This window comes from Hypanus sabinus, chromosome 29 (assembly GCF_030144855.1).
Source record: "Hypanus sabinus isolate sHypSab1 chromosome 29, sHypSab1.hap1, whole genome shotgun sequence".
NCBI lineage: Eukaryota > Metazoa > Chordata > Chondrichthyes > Myliobatiformes > Dasyatidae > Hypanus > Hypanus sabinus.
In genome coordinates this window covers 10,680,939-10,704,137 of record NC_082734.1, presented here as the reverse complement: position 1 = coordinate 10,704,137, position 23,199 = coordinate 10,680,939, and the positions used below count along the sequence as shown (strand labels likewise).

The following is a 23,199-nucleotide window of genomic DNA, read 5'->3' as shown; positions in this document are numbered from 1 at the left end:
TTGACCGTGCCTGCGTGCTTTTATATACTGAGGTGCTGCCAGGTGATTGGCTGATTAGATCATGAGCAGGTGTAGAGGTCAACCTCATAAAGAGTCCACTGGGTATTTAGTTCGCTGGTTTATGAACTCACCGACTCCTCTACCCCTCTCCTTTCCCACCACTTGCTCATGAAACTTCTTTGCTCCCCAATTAAAACGTGGAACATGCAGACCGCAGTCAAGGCAATGAAATCTCAGTCCGCCCCAGAAGCCCAGAATCGTGTCTGCTGCTACTGGCATCTAACGTTTCTCCAGGTAACAATGGCGTCATTTCCCACACTTTCAGTTTTGACTTCAAACCTTTACAGACAAAGAACATCTCACACCTTTCTTTAGGAATGTGACATTTATTGATTTTGTACTTCCAAAGCGTGACACAAGTGCCAAGTGCTGCCTATGTTAATGCAAAGATTTTTTTAAAAAACAGCAAGAACAGCAAACACATTATCGACAGACACTTCCCGATTGTTAATTGTCCTTACAAAAAAAGTAATTACAAAACAAATATCAGGAAATGGGGGAAGGGGGAGGGGTGGGGAAAATCGTCTGTTCAGAGCTGATTTTTCATTGGGCAGACAGGATCCAGAAACGGGACAGATGAGAGATTATTTTCAGTATAACTCTCGCACACAGACTAATCCTATACTGTCCACAGTTTTACAGATAACAGTCACCAAACATACCCTTTATCAAGTTCATCTCAAGACTCCTAGGGCAGTATTAGCAAGCCAGTTTTAACCAGTGCAAGCAATTGCAATATCCCCAGCACACAGTGGTGGGAGGGCCCCCAGACAGCATAGGAATCACAAGTGTTGGGACTCACCATCACCACAAAACGCAGCCTCCTTCCAAAATCCACTTCCCCTCCCCTTCCAATCCCGTCGGCAGCAACCTCGGCTCAAGTTAGGCAAGAGAACCACACTGACCTGCGTCGACACTGCCAGCTCCGACAGAGAACGGAGATCCCCTCTCCCTGGGAATAAGTCGACGGATAATTGTATTGCCACAAACGGTTCAAGACGTCAAAGGCCGTGCCTCCATCATCAGAGAACACCCCCCACCGCCAGTTCCGTGTCCTTTGCTGCATTTCTGTCGGCTGTGTGGAACAGCCGACACTGACCTACCACAAGGTTCACTGAGGTCATCGCGGACCCTTCCTCTGGTACATCACGGGAAGGGAAGGTCGGGATTGCCATCGTACCCCTCCCCTTGCACCCACACACTTAATTTAACCCACTGTTGCATTATGCTTCTGTCCCACGACCAGGCATTCCCAACCTGGGGTCCACAGACCCCCTTGGTTAACGGTAGAGCTCCTTGGCGCAAAACCAAAGTTGGGAAGCCCCTGCCTGGCCATTTTCACACCACCACCCCTCTCCCGCCTCCACTACCATAACCAGAGGATGCAAACTAGACCCCTCCCCAATGTCACCCCCCCCCCTTTAAAGTTGGGTGGGGAAGAGAAACCATTAAAATTGAGGGGATGAAAGAAAAACATCAATTCCGGGGGGGGGGGGGGAAACGGTGACGATGGCCATTCCCGAAGAAAGTCATTACTATACAAGGTCACATCAACGGTCAAGTAATAAAAGATTATTACAGAAACATTTGCCTGTCTACTTGGAGCTCTCCAACGCTGCCTTGGCCAGTATATCCCCCCCCTTCTGGACTTTCCCCCAACACTCCCCGCACAACAGCAGGGGAATCCCAAATTCTAATCAAATCCCCAACATCCAGCGTCACATTCACCGTACCCGAACCCTTGGGAGTCAAGCCGACGTCAGTCCCGTGGCGACATCGCCCTGCCGAGCCCTCGCCACCCCTGCCCCGCCCCACCCGCCATTCTCCCCCCCCCCCAACCCCAAAAGATCGCTTGGCCATTCTTAACACCGAAGCACCAACAGACACACTCGTCCTCACCACACTCACCCACCGCCATCAGAGGGTCACCCAAACTGAAGCTCCACTGAATGCTCACCCACCACAAACCCCAGCAAGGTGGTGGGGTGGAAATTCTATGGTACAATTAACAGAAGGCTTCCAGGAATCTCCATGTCACATCTAGCCCCCCCTCAAGTGGTTCTATTGCCAGCAGATCCCAACAGGCTAAAAGGCTCTTAGAGTAACCAGGGTGTTTTTTTTTTTTGCCCACCTTGGCTACGACCACAATTTAAAGACTCAATAGTCAGGGAGGTAACCTTCGTTAGGCAGACATCAGCATTGACCAATAGGCTACACTCAAGAGAACATTTGAGTGGCAACCCTCAGCCAAAACCTCACACAAGCCAATCTTTTTGTTCTATACTTAGAGATACTCCGGGCCCAACCAGTCCACACTGCCCAATTACACCCACTTGGACAATCAACCTGTGCGTCTTTGGAGAGTGGGAGGAAACCGGAGCACCCGGAGGAAACCCGCGTGGTCACCGGATGCTCGTGCAAACTCCTAACGGACAGCAGCAGGAACCGGACACAGGTCACTGGCGCCGTAATGTCGCGACGGTAACTACCTCCCTACGGTGCTGCCCCTTAAACCGAGTCAAAGGGGAAGTTACTGCAATCATCAGCGAGGGTGATGGATAACCGCAATGAACAACAGGCCGGGGCCAAGTCCCACGGGCTTGATTGCTTAACTGATTAAAACCCAGAGCTATGCCATCCAACTGCCCTCATCCCCACCCCAGTCTACCAGCTCACATCATGAGAGCTAAAAAGAAATGCTCAGTCGGCCTGGCAGCCTCTGTGCAGATTTAATGTTTCAGGTTTTGAAACAATAATTGCTTCCCTCTTCACACCTGCTGTGTGATTTTCTGAGTGCTCCAGGTGACTTCCTTTGATTTCCAGCACCCACAAGTTCTGTTTTGGAGGGTTTTGTTTCCATCCAGATTCTCATCCACGTGTAATTACTCATTGAGAGATACCTGGCCCTCCCAGCCCAACAAGCCGCACCCCACCTATTCAACGCCAGCCCAATCACATTAGTAACTTGGAAGCCGGGGTTGTATACAGGCTGCTCGCCTGGGCCAGACGCCACTCCACGTCACCGTGAGACACCAAGCAGACTTCACCCGTTTCCACAAACACCAGAAGGCCTGCCGATACTGGAAAACCCAAAGTGACAACACACAAAATGCTGGAGCGTTTATCAGCAGCATCTATAGGAGAAGAAGAAAGCCCTCAACTCTTGAGTGGAGTCATCGGGACGCCACTTTCTTAGCAGGCTTTCTTATTTTTTACGAGGCCGAGTTGCTAGCTCAATGCTCAACCCAGCACGGATGGAAAGGGAGCCGGCTGGATTCGAACTCGGGAGCCTTCGCTCCGAAGTCTGGCACTGACGCCACTACACCACCAGCCGGCCAAGCAGCGTCTATGGAAAAGACTAAACAGTTGGCGGTTCGGGCCGAGACCCTTTATCAGGATTCATGAAGAGCTTACCCTTCGGTCTTGATGAAACCAAGAAAACTTCTGAGCTGCAGCCACTATGTGGCAGGGTTGTTAACTCATGGCAACTCTACAGATGGTGCAGCTGTCCGTAGGGTTTTCATGGCAAGATACCAAAGTAGATACTGCTGCTGCCCAAGTTGGGACCTGGCCGGAATCGAACTCAGAACCATCCACCTCAAAGTCCAATGCCGATTCCACTACACCACCCATCAGTCCACAGGTACACTGCATAAGTTCCTCAGATCTACTGCTTATAGGTCCAGGGACACCAGGAACCTGAGCTTTTCAGAAAAATGTAACGGATTTTTTTTTAACGTCTGCCCTTTTGGGCAGACGGGGCCACAGTTTAACGTCTCTTCTCCTACCACACCCCCCCACACACACACAAAGACCGTGCCTACAACAGTGCAGCACTCCCTCGGCACGATAGAGGGTCAGCTTACAATTCCTTACCGCAGTCTCTGGAGCAAGACTCAAACCCAGAACCCATCAACAGTAAGAGAGTTACCCACTGCACATCAGGACAGATCGAGAGACCTGGGCAACACGCAGGGGAAAAATAATTACGTAAATTTCAACAGAAGCAGCGACTTAAATACATGACTAACTTTTAAATGTGTTGTAAATATAAAAATCTACGCAAACTGCTTAAAGCACAAAGCCTTTCCAGGTATTGGACCGTAATATATGAAATTACCTGAAAATATAGTGCAGGTTACTTTGGTTGATTTAATCAAAGTGCTTCCATTTACATCGGAGCCTCCAGGATAACCCTGGCTGTTGGCACCTTGTCTGGCCAGTAGAGGGCAGAGTGGAGCACCCGGCTGAGGTCCCAGCGAGTGACAAAGGGGAACGAGAGGGAGTTGAGGGCGCTTGTTCCCAAGGTACACATATATGGAAAACACATGGGAATACTCGGCCACTCTTGCATTCAGGGAGGAGTCAGGGAACGGCTGCCTGGGACACTTGGCGCACCTGCCCTGAGTCGTGGTCTGTTCTAGCGTCACTCCCCCACCCCCCCCCCCCCCCCCCGATTCTTTTACTATCTGGAAATCTACGGACCACTATTCCGAATGCAATTTTCAAACCTCCACATCCTTCTGGTAAGAATTCCAAAGATCATCCACCCTCACAGTAAAGTCAAGGCTTATCCCAGTCCGAAATAGACCACAGCTCATCTCGACACTAGGTCCCAGCCTCGGAGACAGAGAGCCTCCTGCGGCCCAAGCCAAACCACAACTCAGGGCTCTGTCACTACCCCACCTTACCAGCTGAAGGGCTGAGGTGTCAGCAGCCCACACTTGATGCATTAGGTGGATTTTGACCGAGCATCAATCAGTCCCCACTCTGGGCCCGACCGCAGAAAGTCTCAGGGCCACCTTCAACCCCAGAGGGGTGGCAGGACTTGTCACCACAGAGAGTGATGGAGGTCAAGTCATTGAGTGTATTTAAGGCAGAGACTGACTGATAAACAGGTCAAAGCAGGAGGAATAGGGTTTAAAAGAATTAGCCGTGTTTGAACAACGGAGCAGACTCGATGGCCAAACGGCCTGATTCTGCGCCTCTATCTTACAGTGAGAACTGTCGCCACCTTCCCATAAATGCAGGCCCCAGAAACCTTGGGGCGGGATTAGCTGCCAGGCACGCAGAGTTAACAAAGGCACAGCCGTTAACACAGCTACTTGGCGTCTCAACCCTGCTTCAAGTACAGGGTCCCTGAATGGGATATATCAGCGACACTGGACCAAAACAGCTTCTCTCCTCTCCCAAGGCCCATCACCAAGGTGTTCCACTCAGGATTCGCTTACACACACACACACACACAGACACTCCTGCCAAATTAATGCTTAAGTGCTTAAAAGTAATTCACACCACAGTGCTCACGAGGACAGGGTCCAGAGCAAAACACGGAAGCAACCTCTCCGTTAACAGTAGCTCCACACACTAGTTACTTTTGTTAGTGTTACAGCTCGTTTGTGAGCTTACCACAAACTTTTTTTTAAAAAATATACTGTTGTGTCCAGATACTGGGGTGAGCTGATCGCCTAATGTTAACTACGGGACGGGTTTTATTTTCTCCGCCTGGGCTACGACCACAATTTAAAGTCTGAATAGTCAGGAAGGTAACCTTCCTTAGGCAGACTTCAGCACTGACCAACAGGCTACACTGGGAAGGAGGGGTCTTGAACCTACAACCTTCAAACTCAAGAAAAAAAAACAGTGGCAGCCCTCAGCCAAAGCTCGCACTCCTAAAGTACAAGCCAAACTTTTTGTTCTACATCTAGTGACCTAGGTAACAAGCCCTTCCAGCCAAACCAGTCCGCACCGCCCAACTACACCCACGTGGACAACCAACCTACTAACCTGTGCATCTTTGGAAACTGGAGCACTTGGGAGGAAACTCGCGCGGTCACCGGGAGAACATACAGACAGCAGCGGGAACTGGCGCTGTAATAGCGCTGCGCTACAGGGCCGCCCCTTAAACCGAATCAAAGGGGTGGAGTTAATGCCATCAGTGAGGGTCAAGGATAACCACACTGAAAACAGAACAGCTCAACTATTTCCTGATTTATTAGTGTTTCCCAAAGAAACACAGGGATGTAGCTAAAGCTCTGTACGCTCAACCTTCAACAATGCCTTAGTTCCCTTCCCCCCACCCCCCAAAAAAAAATCCTGGTTCCAAAACACAGCCCCAAACTGCTCTGATAGAGCGATCCGTTCTTACCAATGAAAGGGTTACATTATCACTAGCCGAAACCACTTCAGGTGGGCAAACACACAAAGAAAAGGCCCTACACCACAGCCAGGCACTCAGAGCACAGTCCCACCCATGGGACCACCACAGATCCTGGCTTCCACCCGATTCACTGCCTCCTTCGTCCAAGCACGGTCGCACCAGGTCCTGAGTCGGTCACACCAATGACGACATCAGTTTCAGGGACACGACGGGCCTCCCCCACTCAAATTCCTTAAAGAACCATCGGCTGCAGGTTGCCCCTCAAGCTGCATACCTCGCGGCCCCGGATGCTCGGGAGCTTCCCACGCACTGGAAATCTTCCAGGATACTTTCACCAACCAGAAGGCTGAGTTCAAAGCAGCAGCTCACCATCTCCTACTCGAGGACAATAAGTACCGGCCTCGGTCAATAATGCCCCGTCTCACCAGGGTACAGCCCTTTAGAATTCACCATCGCAATGTTCCAAGACTGTTACAGCCACTGAAGTACTATTAAGAGATGCTTAGATAGGATAAATGGAGGGCAATGTGAGAGGAAAGGGTTAGATTGATTTCAGAGTGCAGGTTAAAGGGCCGGCACCACATTGCGGGCCGAAGATTCTGGACTGGATCATCAGCTCATAGTGCTGGAAGACTGAGATCCCGGAAGTGATGCCATCTCGAGTTCAGCTCCTTGCAGGGTCACTGATGGTACAGTCAAGGGAGGAGGCTCCAGATGTAGAACGTTCCAGCCAAGACCTCAACGGCAGAGCTGGCGGGAGATGACGTCACACGGCAATGGCAATGAAGGTGGAGGAAGGCTGCAGCGGTGACGGGAAACCAGTCATCCTCTGTGCCACTGGACCCCGACCTGTCGAAGACCAGCTCTGCACGGCCTCCCCACGTTAAACAATGCCCTGCACAGGCGGGCACCATAAAGGGAATCCCAGTTCGGCCTCTACAGCCACGAGTCGACAACCCCTTTAGGAGGACATCACACCGGAGTGATCGCACGAAGACTACTGCAGTGCACTTTTCTCAGTTCTACATTCTAACTCTGGGCAATACGGCAGCCGGGTTGCACCCAGCAAGCTCCTACAAACAGGGAAGTGATAACGGCAACTTTTTTTAAGAACAGCACCTTCTTCAAAATAGTGCCGTGGGAGTTCTGTGGAAAGAGGTCACCGCTAACTCTGTCGGTACTGCGCACCGGAGAGCCCCAGGGCAAAGCGGAGCACAGGCGTCAGCTCAAGATCGCTCTGATGCTGGGGCAAGTCCAAGGCCAGCGACAGCTCAAATGCAAGTTATGCAAGGGGTCAGTAAGGAAAGTTCACACAAAGGTTCCACCTTCCCAAAGCAGAAAGCGGAGAAAGGAGTTCAGCGGTTCTAATTCGCCAACAGCCTGCTTACGAACGCCAATGCCTACATGCCTCATCACAGACTTGGTCCGAACACGGACCTTACTGCAGAAATGCAGGTATGGCACCGGGAAGCGGATGAAGTTCGGCCATCACCGGAGAAGAGAGTGCCGAATGAAGCGCCGAGCCAGATTAAAGCGTCGAGGCACGAGAGCAGGTAACGAACCGGTGTTCAGTCACCGTTCCAGGCCAGGCAGGATCCCCCACCCGAACCCGTCCCGTCAGCACGCGCCTGACCCGACTCCCTTTCTCCTCGTTACTCCAACGACCGAGAGGTGCAAGGTTCAGGGACAGTGGCTGCCCTACATCCGTCGGGTCCTTGGACCAGCATGGCCAGCTTCACTCGCCTCAGCCAGACCTGGATAATAAACACACTTCGAATTTGAAATTCCAGAGAGGAATGATTGCCTCGACATCAAAGAACACTGCGTCAAAGGAAGGCTGGGAGGGTTGTAGGCAAGGGGCTCTGAGGGGGCCAGAGTCACAGGGGGTATTAATTCACAAAGCTCCTCAGGGCAGGATCCCACACCAAACCATCTTCAACCACTTCCCCAGTGATCCTCCTTCCATCGTAAGCAGGGATGGCCACTGGTGATCACGCAGTGCTCAATTCCCTTCACAGAATCCTCAGCAAAAACAAAGCAGCCCACGTCCGCACGTGGCAAGGCCAGGACATCGTGCAGGGGTGGAGTTGGTGAGCTGTGCGCGCTAACATTCACGCTCTGAACGTGCCCTCGCCCAACAAGCGAGTCTGACTTTCGATGCCATTACCGTCACAGAGTTCATCCACTCCCTGGAGTTATCAGAGACCCAGAAACTCAACTCCACCAGCCCCAAATAGACCGCGGCGAAGAGAACCAACCCACCTCTTGTCGACTCAAACCTCTCCACTATCTGCACATACACCAGAGCGAAGGAACACTGCCCACTTGCCCGGACAAATGCAACTCCAAACGTCACCCAGGACAAAGTAGCCTGCTTGACCACACGCACACTGCCAAACAATCCCTCCCTCCGCCACTCAACACAGTATCTTTGAAACACAAACCTTCTACCACAGGAGACAACGAGAAGCTTGCCAAGGCGGACACCGTCGTCCGCAGGCGTCCCGCCCAGTCATGCACCCCGCCCCCCAACCCCCATTTTGGAAATACATCACTGTTCCTCCATCACTTCTCCAAGTGGACCACAACCTTGTCGTAGGGTTTGGAGGCTTGCGTGCCTCGATGACTTGGAGAACTATGTTGGCTGGAGTCGGGGCCTTGTGGTTTGACTCTTGGTAGGGTCAGCGTTGTCAAAAAGGGCAGACTAAGAGTGGTCCACCAGGTTTGGTGGTCCAGCACAGGACTAATAACTGACTGGTCAGAACAAAACGTTTCAGGCACAGCAATGCAAAATCCTACATCTGCGTGCGATGGTATCCTTGAGGCTCCGCCCGGGATTTGCATGAGTGACGGCAGTAAAAACCGAAAGGAAGCTATTGGCAAGATGAAGGACAAAAGACAACTTGGTGCCGTACTGCCGAGGCAGGAATGAGGACCCCCAGTAGAGGTGGCGGACGGACTTTGCTACCCTGACCACCAGCTGCGTGTGAGGCATAGAACGAATGAGGCTTGCCATTAACCCATGGAGCTCTCGACTGACCGTCAGAATACTGAAGCGTACAGGATCGATTCCAAGGTGAAAAGTGTGCATTGAACCGACTGATCAATCGACTGGGCCTCCGACGAACACGAGAAACTCTTTTTATTTGCGCGTCTTTCAAGGGCGAATTTCTTTTTTGGTCTCGGCTGGCCCTGATGGTCCTCACACAAGCTACCCAGCATTGACCGCAGCTAATGACCCAGTAAAAAACATTTAAACCTACAACTCTACTGTGGACCTTGCTCCGCGCATAAGTAACAAATACCTACACCAGGAAGACAGCTGCATTTCCCTACTCTCTCAGAACTGGGCACTTCCCTTGATAATTACAAGCTCAGCACCCTCCATCTCATAGATGGGTCAGATATATACTGGCAGGAAGATAGCCCTGCTACAGAATCACATCTTTGTAAAATGCAAAGAACTGCCCAAATGGAACATAATTAGTCAAAGATAGTCAGATTGTTCTTTGAACAAATGAATATACATATAACCAGATAGTATTTACAACCAGCTATTAGATAGATAGGAAATCTCTGCTGCTCTTTATAATAATTAATATTGCGGATACTGCCCGACGGCATGTTTAATTAGTGTTTACATACGGAGTTTTGTTACATTCAGAATTCCTACTTTTCTGACATCTCCCTGCTTCCGGTCGAATCCAGTCAGAGACGCGCGCAGCGGTCGCAAGTCGCCGACTCCTTTCCAACAGGCCGCATCCAGCAGCGGCGTCGGGGTGCGCTCCAAACCCGACAACGCTCCCGGAGACAGAGAGCCAAGGCAACACGCCACGGACAGCACTCCGCTTTCCAAACTGCTCAATACAAGAAAAAGGGTTCTTGGGGCCGAGGGTCACCTCAGACACACACGCACACACACGCACATATGCATGCACACGCACACGCACACACGCACACGCACGCACACACGCGCACACGCACGCACACACACACGTGCACGCGCACACACACGCACGCGCGCACACAAACAGGAGCAGAAACAAAACTTAACTCTCTCTCACCCCAAACATGTCACGATATATACATATATAATTATTTTAAAATCTGTTGCAAAAATTAACTATTCACACCAGCAACTCACTAAAATAAAAATGCTGTCGCATCCAACTGCATCTCTTCAAATTTCAGACTGAAAAAAAAACCACACACTTGATCTACCAGTCATATTTACCAATCTTACGCTTCCAGGGTAGGAAAAGGAGGTGAATGTCACGATTAGGAGCGGGCCCGACCCACTCGAAGGATTCCATTATCACAATAGCAGCAGCATGATTGCTCCCATACCGGAACGCCAGAGCCTTCAGAGTGCATTTCACCTCAAGGAGAAAGATGGGGCGACAGGTAGACTCCACTGACCCATCCCTTGTATAACAGTAATCCTCAAAGAAAAACTAATTATTTAAAGCAGAAAATAGTGACGATATTCAGCAAGGCAGGCAGCGTCCGTGCAGAGAGGAAACAAGAGCCAACGTCGCAGTACTGATGAGAGGCCACCGCCCTGGAATGTTACCGCTTCCCATCCCCCAGTCGCAGCCTCGCCAGATGAGTACCGCCAGCATTTGCGTTATCACAGCGTTGCGTGTGCCCTATTTTCGCCCCCCCCCCCCCAACTCCGCTCCAATGCAGTGACAGTTTTTACTTCAATGCTCCCTCCAGCATAGCAGGGAGATGAACAGGACCCAGTCACACAAACGCACGTGTATACTCACTCACTCCGAGAACGCTCGAGGACTGGGCTAGCCAAAACTCCCAAAAGGTCAAAGAATATTATCACATCGCTCACAGATCAACCAATCCGAAGAGACCTTAGAGCATCCAGAGCCCAAAGCAACAATCCAATCCGAGGTAAGCTGAGTCTTTGCACAGGGTGCAAAGAGTCCAATCAGGCACCCTGAGATGTATAAACCCAGCAAGTCCCCTGCCCACATTTACAAATTTAATCTTGATCATAGAAAGTGCACTCAGTGGCCATTTTATTAGGTACACCTGCTTGTTAATGCAAATATCTAATCAGCCAATCAGGTGGCAGTGACTCAATGCATAAAAGCATGCAGACATGGTCAAGAGGCTCAGTTGTTGTTCAGACCCAGCATCAGAATGGGGGAAGAAATGGGATCTAAGTGGCTTTGACCACGGAATGGCTGTTGGTGCCAGACAGGGAGGTTTGAGGAGATCAGGAACTGCTGACTGCCTGGGATTTTCACGCACAACAGTCTCTAGTTTATAGAGAATGGTGCGAAAAACAAAAAAAAAGAAATCCAGTGAGCAAAATTGTCGTTAACGAGAAAGGTCAGCGAACGGTCAGACTGGTGCTCAAATAACCACACGTTACAGTAGCAGAGCACCTCTGAACACATAATGCGCCAGGCCTTGAAGGGGATGGGCTACAGCAGCAGGTGTTAGTGTGCCTAGCAAAGTGGCCGCTAAGTGCTGGGTTTCCATTCACATCCCAAGCAATCAGACTCTGCACAGAGCTGAGAGAACGGAGGACTGGACATCCTGATAATGCCTTCACCAAGATTCTTGTACACTGCCATCCGTAGTACTCCCAGGCCAACTCCTGAATCATACATCCACTCCCCGCCCCCGCCCCCAACACAGTACCTGTGCCAGCCAGACACACATACCATCTAATACATCTTAAAATCTGTCACTGATGATAGTACCTTCCACATTCAAAGGAGGAACAATTCGATACCGCCACAAACAGCTCCCACTACTCTGTCTTGGAGGCAGGGACAGATGGAAGAAGCCAAATTCGTGGGGCAGACTCGACAGGCCAAATGGCCTCGTTCTGCCCCTCTATCTTCTGGTCTAAAATAAACCGCTGGAGGAGCTCAGCAGGTCGAGCTGCATCCGTTGGGGGGGGGGGGGGAGAGAGAGAGAGGAGGAGTGAGTCTTGCCTCGGGTTGACACTCATTCCGAAACAGCGACAATTCCACTCCCCTCACCAGCCGCTTGGCCTGCTGAGGTACCCTTCCGCGGTGTGCTCCATGCCCCAGAGTCCACCATCTGCAGCCCTCCGTGCCCCTGGAAGCTCAGCGGCCAGTGGGCTTCCTTGGTCCGGATATATCTGCCCCCGGAGGCAGACTGCCCACCACACCTGGCCCAACGTAAACTTGCCATTAAAGCCCCACAAAAATGGTGTCTCCCCTCTGTACTACAGTAACCGCCCACTGAAGCACCTACAGGGGCCAGAAACCACTGCTCCGCTCTCCATCCATTCCACAAGGTGCCACCGCCTCACCCCATACTTTTGCTTCACTGACTGCCGAAGCTTGTGGGCATCAGAATTACTTCATTCGGTGTCTCCTGTCCAGGTTGGACTTCAGACTGGCGAGGCGGGAATTGAAGTTCTTGGGTGGGAGATTTGATCGGAGCGTTCAAGACCTTTGGAATAAGTAGCGACAGAGTATTCCTAACTCACATTTGCATACGGGACTGGGGGGAACAGTGGGGATTTTGTTTTTAAATGGACATTTAGGTCATTATGGTCTGGAATTCACCAAATTAAGGTGATCTGTGCCAAAAGAAGATTTGGAAGTTCTGGGAAAAGTGGCAGGTGATCCTAATGGGTTTGCTGGACTAGAACAGGCCCCAAGGGCCACGAGTACCTTTTATGACGTTATTTTGTAACATCAAACAGAATTCAAGCACAGCCCCCCACCCCCCCCCCCCCATCACCACCACTTGAACCCCCACTGCCTACCTCCATTTTGCTTCTGCCTTTAGCGTGCATCCGGAATTTAAGGAGCAGCCAGCGGGCAGCCTCATGCCCTGTCAGAGTAGGCCCAACTCCCGCAACATGAGCCCCGATCACCTGACCACAGTAACTACGATGCCCGATAAAAGCAGTGGTTGCCCGGAGATCGTGCGAGCCAGGTGATCGCAGCGGTCTTGAGACAACAGGGCCTACAGGAACCTTGGGACAACTTCCCTCCCCTCACCACAACCCACCCACCCCCCCAAACACTTCCGAACGGACCGGGGATCAAAAAGTCTGAAGGCATTGCGCAGTTTCACACCACCAGGCTTTGGAATTCCAGGGACACCGTGGGAAGACGGGAAGGCTTAAAAGGCTCCCTCAGAGATCCACGGCACACAAACTCCCACAAAGGAGCCGCGGTGACAACAGCTAATACACATCGGTCAAGTAGGCTGGGAGGGGAGAGCGGACAATGATTCTGGCCGCCACTCTGCCAACCAGCCCGCAGGAACAATGTGCACCCTCTCCTTCTCTCCCTCCCTCCCTCTTCTCACCAAAACCCCCTCCCAATCCACAACTCCACACCGATCGCTTTCCAAGCCCATCACACCCCTCCCTGTGCTAAGAGTTCTAACTAGTGCTTTTTGCTTTTCCTTATAATAAAATTATTTGCAAAGTTAAGAAAAAAAAAAATTACATGCCATTTTTTTTAAAAAAGGGCTTTGGAAAGATATTTAGCCAGCCTGTGGTGCTGGTGCTCAGAGATAGAAGGTAGATTCGTTCCACCTTTTAAAGTGGCTGTTGTACGCTTTATATTACTAACAAAAACAGTGGCAAAAATTAAAGAGGCCTCACAAAGTTGTCAAAACAGGCAGGGCTGAAATGGTAGCTCAGCATTCCCAGGAATTCCCATCACTGCTTCCCAGTTCCTGCAGAGTCCAGAGCTCTAACACTACGAGGTGCGGAAAGAGAAGCCAGTACCTATAATGCGGGCGAGAGCTCGGAGGGAACGACAAGGGAGGGGAGAGGGTCCAGTTCCGGCGCTGCCGCTGGCCGGTGAACTCGGAGACGGGGACAGTGAAGGCGGTCGAGCAAGAGACGAGGAGGGGAGGGAATGGGAGATAGGGCAACTGGGGAGGTCACAAGACCCACAAAAAAAATGGGCCTCGAGCGTAGGGGGAGCGGTGAGGGAAGGAAAAGACAGGTGGGATGGAAGATGTGAAAGGTGGAGGGGTCCGAGGATGAAGTTGTGAGACAGGGAGTGGGATATGCAATAAAGTAAGAAACATGGGGGGGGGGGGGGGGAGGGTACAGATAGATGGAGAGGCAGAGAAAGTGGGTGAGAGAAAAATGCAAAAAGACAGGAGAGAGGCAAAGGCAGAGAGATAAACAGAGAAAGAGAGATGGGGAGAGAAATGGGTAGAGCAAAGGTGAATAAATAACGAGAGAGGGACACACGGGGACACACACACACACACACACAAACAGAAGCAGAGAAAGAGAAGCACAAGGTTGTGACATTGAAAGGGAGCGGAATATGGGATAGATTGGGAAACATGGGGGGGGAAGAGATAGGCGGAGGGGCAGAGAAAAGGGAGAGAGAACAAGAGGAAGGGACACACACACACACAAAGATGGAGGGAGAGAGATAGAGAGAGACAGAAACAGGCAGAAAACCACGTTGACCAACAAACAGCAAATGAGATGCAGAGGCAAAGTAAAAGAGTGAGGCCATGAGGGAGAGAGGAAGTGGGATAGAATGAGGAGGGGCACAGAGAGGCAGACGCAGAGATAGAGAGAAGGGGAAAGAAAACATCAAGGAATGATACTGGACAACATTTCAATGGGAGGCAACCTCTCACCCAGATGCAGGGAAGGATTGTGTGAGGCAGGAGTGCTGGACCCTTTGGGAGGACAGTGTGATGAGGATTTCCGGGAGGGGGAGTGACGGGGTGAGGACGGGTGGGGGGAGGTTTACTTATTTACAGCAGGGGCCTTGACGAAGTTGTCGGCGCTGCAGAACTCTTTGATGGTGACGGTGAGCAGGTTGGTGGTGACGTCTGTCACCACCACGTTGGAGCAGGGCGACATCTGGGGCCTCCAGCCCGACACCTCGGGCTCAGCTGGGGGTGTCGGCGGCGGGGGTGGGGGCCGACGGGCAGCGGCGGCCGACTCTGGGGGCAGGGAGAGGTCCAGCGCCTCGGCCTCCCGCCAGTCAGGCACAGCTGGACTGGGGGTCTCGGCAGGGGCCTTGGCCCCACCACCGCCCCTCTCCCCCCCGGGGCCCGGCCACTCCAAGCCCGGCCGGGGGCCAGGGTCGCCAGGGTAACGGGGAGCAGAGGCCGGGGGCGAGGGCGGCTCAGCGCGGGAGGTGCCGGGGTCCCCTTCCGCCACCCTGCCGCGGCCGGGAGCAGGCGCATGGAAGGACTTGTCGTAGACGGAGAAGCTGTTGAACTTGAGGTGGCGGATCTGCGTGCGGAGGACGCTCTCGCTGAACTTCTTGCTCTTGCCGATGACCCGATTGCGAGAGGGGACCTTGGCCTTGCCCAGGGCCTTGGTGCCTTTGTCAATAACCTTCAGGTTGAGGATGATACGTCCCCGCTTCCGCCGACGAGGGTCCACCTTGCGGTTGACGATCCGCACACTCTCTGGCAGCGGGAGCGCGGGCCGAGTCTGCCCGCTCAGGCCCGCCGGCTGGGTTTCGGCCCGGCCCAGGCCCCGCTTGGACGGCGGCCGGTAGCAACGGCGGATGTTCTTCTTCAACTTGTAGGCTGCGCTGCCAGGGCCCGGCTTCACCGAGAAGTGCATCTCCCCGATCCTCAGAGCTTCAGCTTGTGCGCGGGCCTGGGAGGGAGACGAGGGACAGCGGTTATAGACAGCCCAGGCCCACTTCCCAAACCCCTCCCCCACCAATACACGTCTCCACCATTCATTCCCTCTCGGGAGGGGATGACTTCTTGGCAAACATACGGCACATGTGGGCCAGAGCTCAGGGCCACCTGTGACAGGACAGAGCTGGTAAGTAGTGTGCCTAGGCGATATGCAAGCTCTAGAAGAGTCTTTAGGGTCGGGGGGGCAAACCAATAGCACGTGTGCCAAGGAAAGAAGGCAGAAAATATTTGGTGACATGCGGCATGCAGTGCTGTCCCTCAATTCATTAAACCCCACCCACGAGTAGAAAGATACATGATGATTATCTTTACTGCAAAATTAAGCGCCAATTAAACTCGATAAAAAGTTGATAAAGCTAGAACTATGAACGATAAAATTAATGGTATGTGTATAGCCCTCAAAACCTTATACAATATAAAATATTTGTCATTATTAGCGCAGCAACAAGAATCTCATAGTGCGCATTTCTTTTTCTTTCCTTGATCTTTTCTGAATATGCCTCACCATCATGTTGCGCTGTGTTTTATGTTAACAATCATGGCCTTGACCACAAATGCACTTGGCAAATTTTTCTGCAGAAGTAGCTTGCCATTGTCGTCTTCTGGGCAGTGTCCTTACAAGACGGGTGACCCCAGACATTATCAATACTCTTCAGAGATTGTCTGCCTGGTGTCAGTGGTTGCATAACCAGGACTTGTGATAGGCACGAGCTGCTCCCGTGGCTTCATGTGACCCTGATCGGGGGGCTAAGCGGGGGCTAAACCTTGTCCGAGAGGCTAGCGGAGAGGAGTGTCTTGCACCTCCTTTAGTAGAGACTTATCTCCACCTCGTCACCAAATATGCACGTGAATATGCACCTTAGTTTATAATTTGACATTCACTTTTCTTATAGAATAACAAAAAGGTATGTCGCATCCGGAGTTTCAACAGTTAGCAGATGATTTCCCTCCACGCCTCTCTGAGGTAGTGGGGAACCGCGTACGAGGCAAGTTACAACAGTGGTTTGCCATTGCCTTCTGCTGGGTGAGCTTCCAAAGAGATCACCAGCTCGTAACCCAGCATGGATGGAAAGCGTGCAGGGGAGCCGACTGGATTCGAACTCAGGACCTTCCGTCCCGAAGTCCAGCGCGGATGCCACTATGCCACCAGCCGGGTCACACAATAACAACACTACTTAAATACCACACACAAATTGCTAGAGGAACATCTGTGGCAGCTGCTGATTTGCTCTAGCATTTTGTGTGTAATATTTTTTTTAAATTTTTATTGACATACAGCATGAAGCAGACCGCGCGCCCCCCACCCCCCGCCGCCCACGTCCAGCCCTTTAAGCCACACCATGATCCCAGCCTAATCACAGGGAAATTCACAATGACCAAATTACCTACCAACCGATACATCTTTGGACCATGGGAGGAAACTGGAGCACTCGGAGGAAACCCACGCGGTCATGGGGAGAACGTACAAATTTCTTACAGAATTGAACCTAGGTCGCTGATACTGTAAACTGTCATGCTAACCATTTCTCTACCCTGCTGCCCCATAGATATTACATTACTTTATCAATTCTCTTTTTAAAAGATCAATATTAATAATTTTTGAACAGATTTTTTAAAATGCCTCATTTATTCCAATTTGCCTTTGTAATACTCTTATACTTTTCTGGGAATAACGAAGACACTAAAATAAGCATCCTTTTTCCTTAAGAAAAGCCCGGAATCAGATTTGTTATCACTGAGATATGTTGTGAAATTCATTGTCTTGCAGCAGCAGTACATTACAATACACATTTATCTTTAAATTACAGTAATATATATAAAATTTCAATTAAATAAGTATGCAAAACAAGAGGAAAAAAAGAAAATCAAATCTTGAGGAAATGTTCATGGGTTCAATGTCCATTCAGGAATCGGATAGCAGAGGCCAAGAAGCTGATCCTGAATCGTTGAATGTGTGTCTTCAGGCTCCTGTACCTCCTCCCTGATGGCAGAGGGGAAGAAGTTGTTCCTGAATCGTTGAGTGTGTGTCTTCAGGCTCTTGTACCTCCTCCCTGATGGCAGAGGGGAAGAAGCTGTTCCTGAATCGTTGAGTGTGTGTCTTCATGCTCCTGTACCTCCTCCCTGATGGCAGAGGGGAAGAAGCTGTTCCTGAATCGTTGAGTGTGTGTCTTCAGGCTCCTGTACCTCCTTCCTGATGAGAAGGGGGTATGACTTGGGCGATGGGGGTCCTTAATGACAGATGCCACCTTTTCTGAGGCATTGCCGTTTGAAGCACAATTATTACTACTACTAATTTACTAATCAATGATGATCACCAGTCAAAACTACCATGGCACACTAGAGAATGTTTTGGAAGATTAGTTTGGGCAGACATTCTCAAGAAGGCTCACCCCTCCCAAGCTAAGCTGCCACTTAAAGACATGCCAGTTCTGTTCCGACATCCAAAGGCCTCGGGCAGATCTTTGGAGACAATTCCAACCCCAGCAGGGGTTAAGTTATAAGGAGGCTGGACTGTTTTCCCTGGAGGAATATTTACAGAAATTGTGAGATACGTGGATAAGGCAGAAAAATTGAAAGCTAGAGGACACTGATCTAAGGGAGTTGGTGGGGGGAAGAGATTTAAAGTGCCCCTGAGAAGCAAATTGTTCCTGGGAGGGGATGGTATGGAATGAAGTAATAGATTTGAACACAAGGCCTGATGAAGGACCTCAGCCCAAAGCATTGACTGCTTATTCCTCTCCGTAGACACTGGGTTCCTCCAGCATTCCGTGTCGCTCTGGTTTTCCAGAATGTGCGGAATCTTGCGTACAAGACTTTGAACTGGGGCAATAAACTATCAGCTGAACTCAGCAGGTCAAACAGGGGAAAAGGAAATGTCAGCATTCTGGGTCGGGGCCCTGCGTCTGCAATGCAATATGGATAGAAAAGGTTTAGAGGAAGGAGTGTGGTCTAAACGCTTGGCTGACCGGTGGTGTAGTGGCATCAGCCAGACTTCGGAGCGAAGGCTCCCGAGTTCGAATCCAGCCTTTCCACGCTTTCCATCTGTGCTGGGTTGAGCATCGAGCTAGCAACCTGGCCTTGTAAAACCAAGAAAGCTTGCTTAAAAAAAAACCGTTATGATGGCATCCCGATGACTCCACTCGGAGTTAAGGGCTTTCTTCTTATTCAGTCTAAACACGGGCAAATGGGAAACGCTCAAATAGGCACCTTACTTGGCATGGAAGGGCCTGTTTCTAGAACAGTACAGCACAATATAGGCCCTTCTGCCTCCAATATTATGCTACTCCAAGATCAATCTAACCCTTCTCTCTCTCTCAAAGACTTCTATTTTTCTTACATCCACATGCTGTATAAATCAATAAATACTCAGAAATTTAACTTGATTTAACGTGTGAGTAAAAAGGTGTAACAACCGCGATAGCAGTGACCATTTAAGTGGAGGAAGTACCGGCTCAAATATCCTTAGGAATCTCCTTGTCCAATCTACCCAGTACATGACACCAGCCCTACTAACCTTATCATCATGATTTTCCCAACAGGATGCCCAAATCGGGGGGGGGGGGGGGGGGGCAATAATATCTAAAATACAACATCCCAATACAATAACAGAATGTTTGTTCTTATAAAATCTCAATTTCTTGGTACGATTTCTAACCATGAACGCAAGGGGTTCTGCAGATGCTGGAAATCTTGAGCAATACACACAAGATTCTGTGTGTGACTCAAAAAGACGGCACCCACCATTGAGGAACCCCATCACCCAGGTCACGCTCTCTTCCCACTGCTACCATCCGGATGAAGTACAGGAGCCCGAAGACACACACTCAAGTGTTTCATGAACAGCCTCTTCCCTGCTGCCATCCGATTTCTGAATGGACATTGAGCCCATGAACACACCTCCTCGCCATTTTGCCCTCACTATGAATTTAACATTATAATTTACAGTTTTATTACATACTGCAGCTGCGTAACAACAAATTCCACAATATATGCCAGTGATAATAAACCTGATTCTGAAATGCTGGGGGAACCTCTGTGGGGAAAGGCCAGGCAGCCTCTATGGAGAGGAATAAACAGTCGACGTTTCGAGCCGAGACCCTTCATCAGGACTGGAAGGGAAGGGGGCAGAAGCCAGACCGTGGGGGGGGAAGGGAAATGGGGAAGGAGTACCAGCAAGTAGCAGATCGGGTAAAGCTAGGGTCTTCCCTTTCCCTTCCAGTCCTGATGAAGGGTCTCGGCCCAAAACACTGTTTATTCCCCATTGTAAAGACTGCCTGACCTGCTGAACTGCTCCAACATCTTGCACGCATTGCTTCTAACCGTGATTTCTTTCATAATTTTCTCCCAACTGGGAAACAATGTCAGCTCGGAGTAAACAAGTCCGCGAGAGAGCGAGCGGTAAAATCTCTTTATCACAGGCCTCCATTATCAGTAAATCCCCTCCCACCCCACCACCCAAAAAAAAAGTCAAGCACTGTCAACCATCCCCTATAAAAAGCACCAACGCCCCCAGGCAGCTAGAATAAACATTTGCACAGCCACAATTGCAGCCTTCACCTTGTGAAACACTTTTTTACTGAACGAGGGTGGGTGAAGATTAACGAGAAGCTGAGGTAGGGGTTGTTCAAGAATACAGAAGGCCTGAGTTATCCCCCAGTGGGAAGCGAGTACCACAAGGTATAGGAGCAGAACCAGGCCATTCAGCCCATCGAGCCTGCTCTGCCACTTCATCGAGGCTGATCCATTTTTCCCCTCGGCCCCAATCTTCTACCCTCTCCCCGTATTCCTTCACACCCTAACTAATCCAGAATCTATCGACCTCTGCCTTAAATACACATAGGCTTGGTCTCCACAGCAACGAACTCCACAGATTCACCACTCGCTGGCTGAAGAAATAAATGCTTCATTTCCATTCCAAAAAGAACACCCCCCTCCCCCCCAATTATGAGGCTGTGTTCTCTGGTCTTTAGACCCCCTCCCCGCCATAGGAAACGTTCACTCCACATCCACTCTATCAAGGCCTTTCAACATTCGATAGGCTTCATTCTTCTGAATTCCAGGGCCTTCAGAGGAGCAAGCTGCCCGAGGAAGTGGCAATGGTGGGATCGATGAGCAGGCCAAAGACCTGAAGGCAAGTATTGGGCTAGCGCAATGCTGCAACAGCTCGGGACGTTCCAGAGTTCAATTCCAGCGTCCTCTGTAAGGAACTTCTGTACGTTCTCCCCTTGGAATGTGTGGGCTTTCCTCCCGGGTGCTCCGGTTTCCTCCCACTGTCCAGAGATGTACTGGGTAGCTTAACTGGTCACTGTAAACTACCCCGTAATTAGGTCTGGGTTAAATGGGGGTTGTTCGGCAGCGGGCTTGAAGGGCCGTTCGTGCCCACACCGCGTTGAATCTCGAAATTAACTGATTGACTAGATTGGAAAGGTTTAGGGCAATGGAGTCAGGTAGACAACTTGGTCGGAATGGACAGGATGGGCCAAAGGGCCCAGTTCTGTTCTGTACAACTCTGACCAGCAGCTTCCCGACACTGTGGCTCTCGTCCAGCGCCGAAGGCAGTCAGGACTCTGGGAAGCTTTCCATTAAGTCAGAATGCCTCGAGTAGCGAGCCAGTCACGCAAAGTGCCAGCGCACCGAGCAGTCGCTCATCAGTCAACACCTGAGGTCACCCAAGCATCTAGCGCCCTTCGCCTGACTGAAACTTTCCATTTTCCTTCACGGAGTCGCACTGGCCTCTGATCCAGCTCTGTTCAAACTCCTCCCAAGCCTCAGACACTCTATTAACCCTTCACAGGCACACACAAACACTTTTCGTGGTATGCAGCCAACAGGCGAGCTTGCACGTGATAAAGGGCTGACAGGACCTTGCTGGTCACAATTTTAGTCACTTAGATGTGACAGACCCTTCCTGCCGCACTGGCCAGTTACACCCATGTGACCAATCAACCTACTAACCCTCAATTCTCTGGACTGTGGGAGGAAACCCACGCGATCACGCGCAAGAACGTACAAACTCCATACAGGCAGTGGCGGGAATTGAACCAGGGTCGCAGGGGCCATGATAGCATTACACTACCGTGCCACTCCGAAAATCTTCCAGCAGTATTTCTCCTGAGAGGAAACTGAACAATTGAATGCCGGATAGCATTGACAGTTGACAGTGGGGGGTTGACAGTGTAATGGTCTGCCAAGAAAGCAGCCCTGGTTGCAGGGCAAATACTGGCACTGGCTCACCGCTCTCTTTCACATCCACCAGTTAGGGTCATCAGTTTAATATCTGCATTGTCAGTCCCACGTTGCTAAGCCTGGTAGACCAGTGTGCTCAAAGTCCAACCTCCCAAGCCAAGCCTACACCAGGACTGCCCTCTTCCCTACCAATTTCCCAGCTCTCGGCAGACTGAAAGGGAATTGCAAAAGCAATAAACGAGGCTGGGATGCAAGAGCGCATAATTTCTGTACTCACAGCCAGGAATGCTGCAAAATGACAAGAATCCGATTTACTCACTACTAAATGCAAAGCTGTTGCCAGAAGTCATTCATTACAGATTTTCGTCAATACGATCGAGTCATTGCTTTTAAAAAAAACCTTGCAAGGTGTATTACTTGATTATTAAAACGGCGCGTTCCTGTGCCACTTTGTCCTAATATATTTTGCTTTTTGTTGCAATTTTTTAAATATGTTTTAGACTCACTTTTAACAAGAAGGTTTTGGGCTTGGGGCCTCGTTTCTTCGGTCCGTACAACTCCCGCTCCCTCTCTCTGCAAGACATGCAAAAACAAAAGAACAAACGCTCGTTTTGCAGTATGCAGGGCAGCAGGAACATATATTTTTTAAATATATAAATATAAATAAATCCAAAATGGACCCGATTCGGGAAAGAAGCAGAGTCTTCCGCTTCTCTGTGTACCTTTGCTCGAACGCCGCGATTAAACGGGCATCCAAGATATTCTCCTCTGGCTCCCAAGTACTGTACCTAAAAAGAGAAAGCAGTTGAGCATATGCAAAAATGCATATGTATATGCGATTTTGCCTTTTTATTTTGGACCGACACTTACTTGATAGCCCATCCTTTCCATTTCACCAGATACTCAATGCGGCCCTGTCAGGAATGCAAAAGAGAAAGATTACTCGGGGCGGAGGCTCCGTGCAAGTGCGGTGATTTTCTGCATTGGCGGCGGCGCGTCCCTCCCGCCAGCGCCGCCTCCTACCTTCCGCACCCGCCGCTTGATGATCGATTCCGCCGCGAACACTCGCTCGCCCACCGCCGAAAGCTCCATCTTGGCTCCAGCCCTGGCGCGCGCAGCCGCCGAGGTCCTCG

The 23,199-nt window shown here is 50.7% G+C and overlaps 1 protein-coding gene across 2 annotated transcripts; it reads right to left on the bottom strand.

The window, feature by feature from the left end:
- Positions 1-366: 366 nt before the first annotated feature.
- LOC132382972 (chromobox protein homolog 6-like) lies at positions 367-23,199 on the bottom strand. Of its 2 annotated transcripts, none has more exons than XM_059953590.1 (5): positions 23,090-23,199; positions 22,937-22,980; positions 22,789-22,854; positions 22,573-22,639; positions 367-15,833 (listed from the first exon to the last, which is right to left on the bottom strand). In XM_059953590.1, the coding sequence occupies exons 1-5, from the start codon at positions 23,156-23,158 to the stop codon at positions 14,964-14,966; spliced, it is 1,116 nt and encodes a 371-aa protein (XP_059809573.1). In that variant the 5' UTR covers positions 23,159-23,199; the 3' UTR covers positions 367-14,963. The 2 variants fall into 2 exon arrangements, with proteins under 2 accessions (XP_059809573.1, XP_059809574.1); XM_059953591.1 differs by having other exon boundaries at positions 23,099-23,163.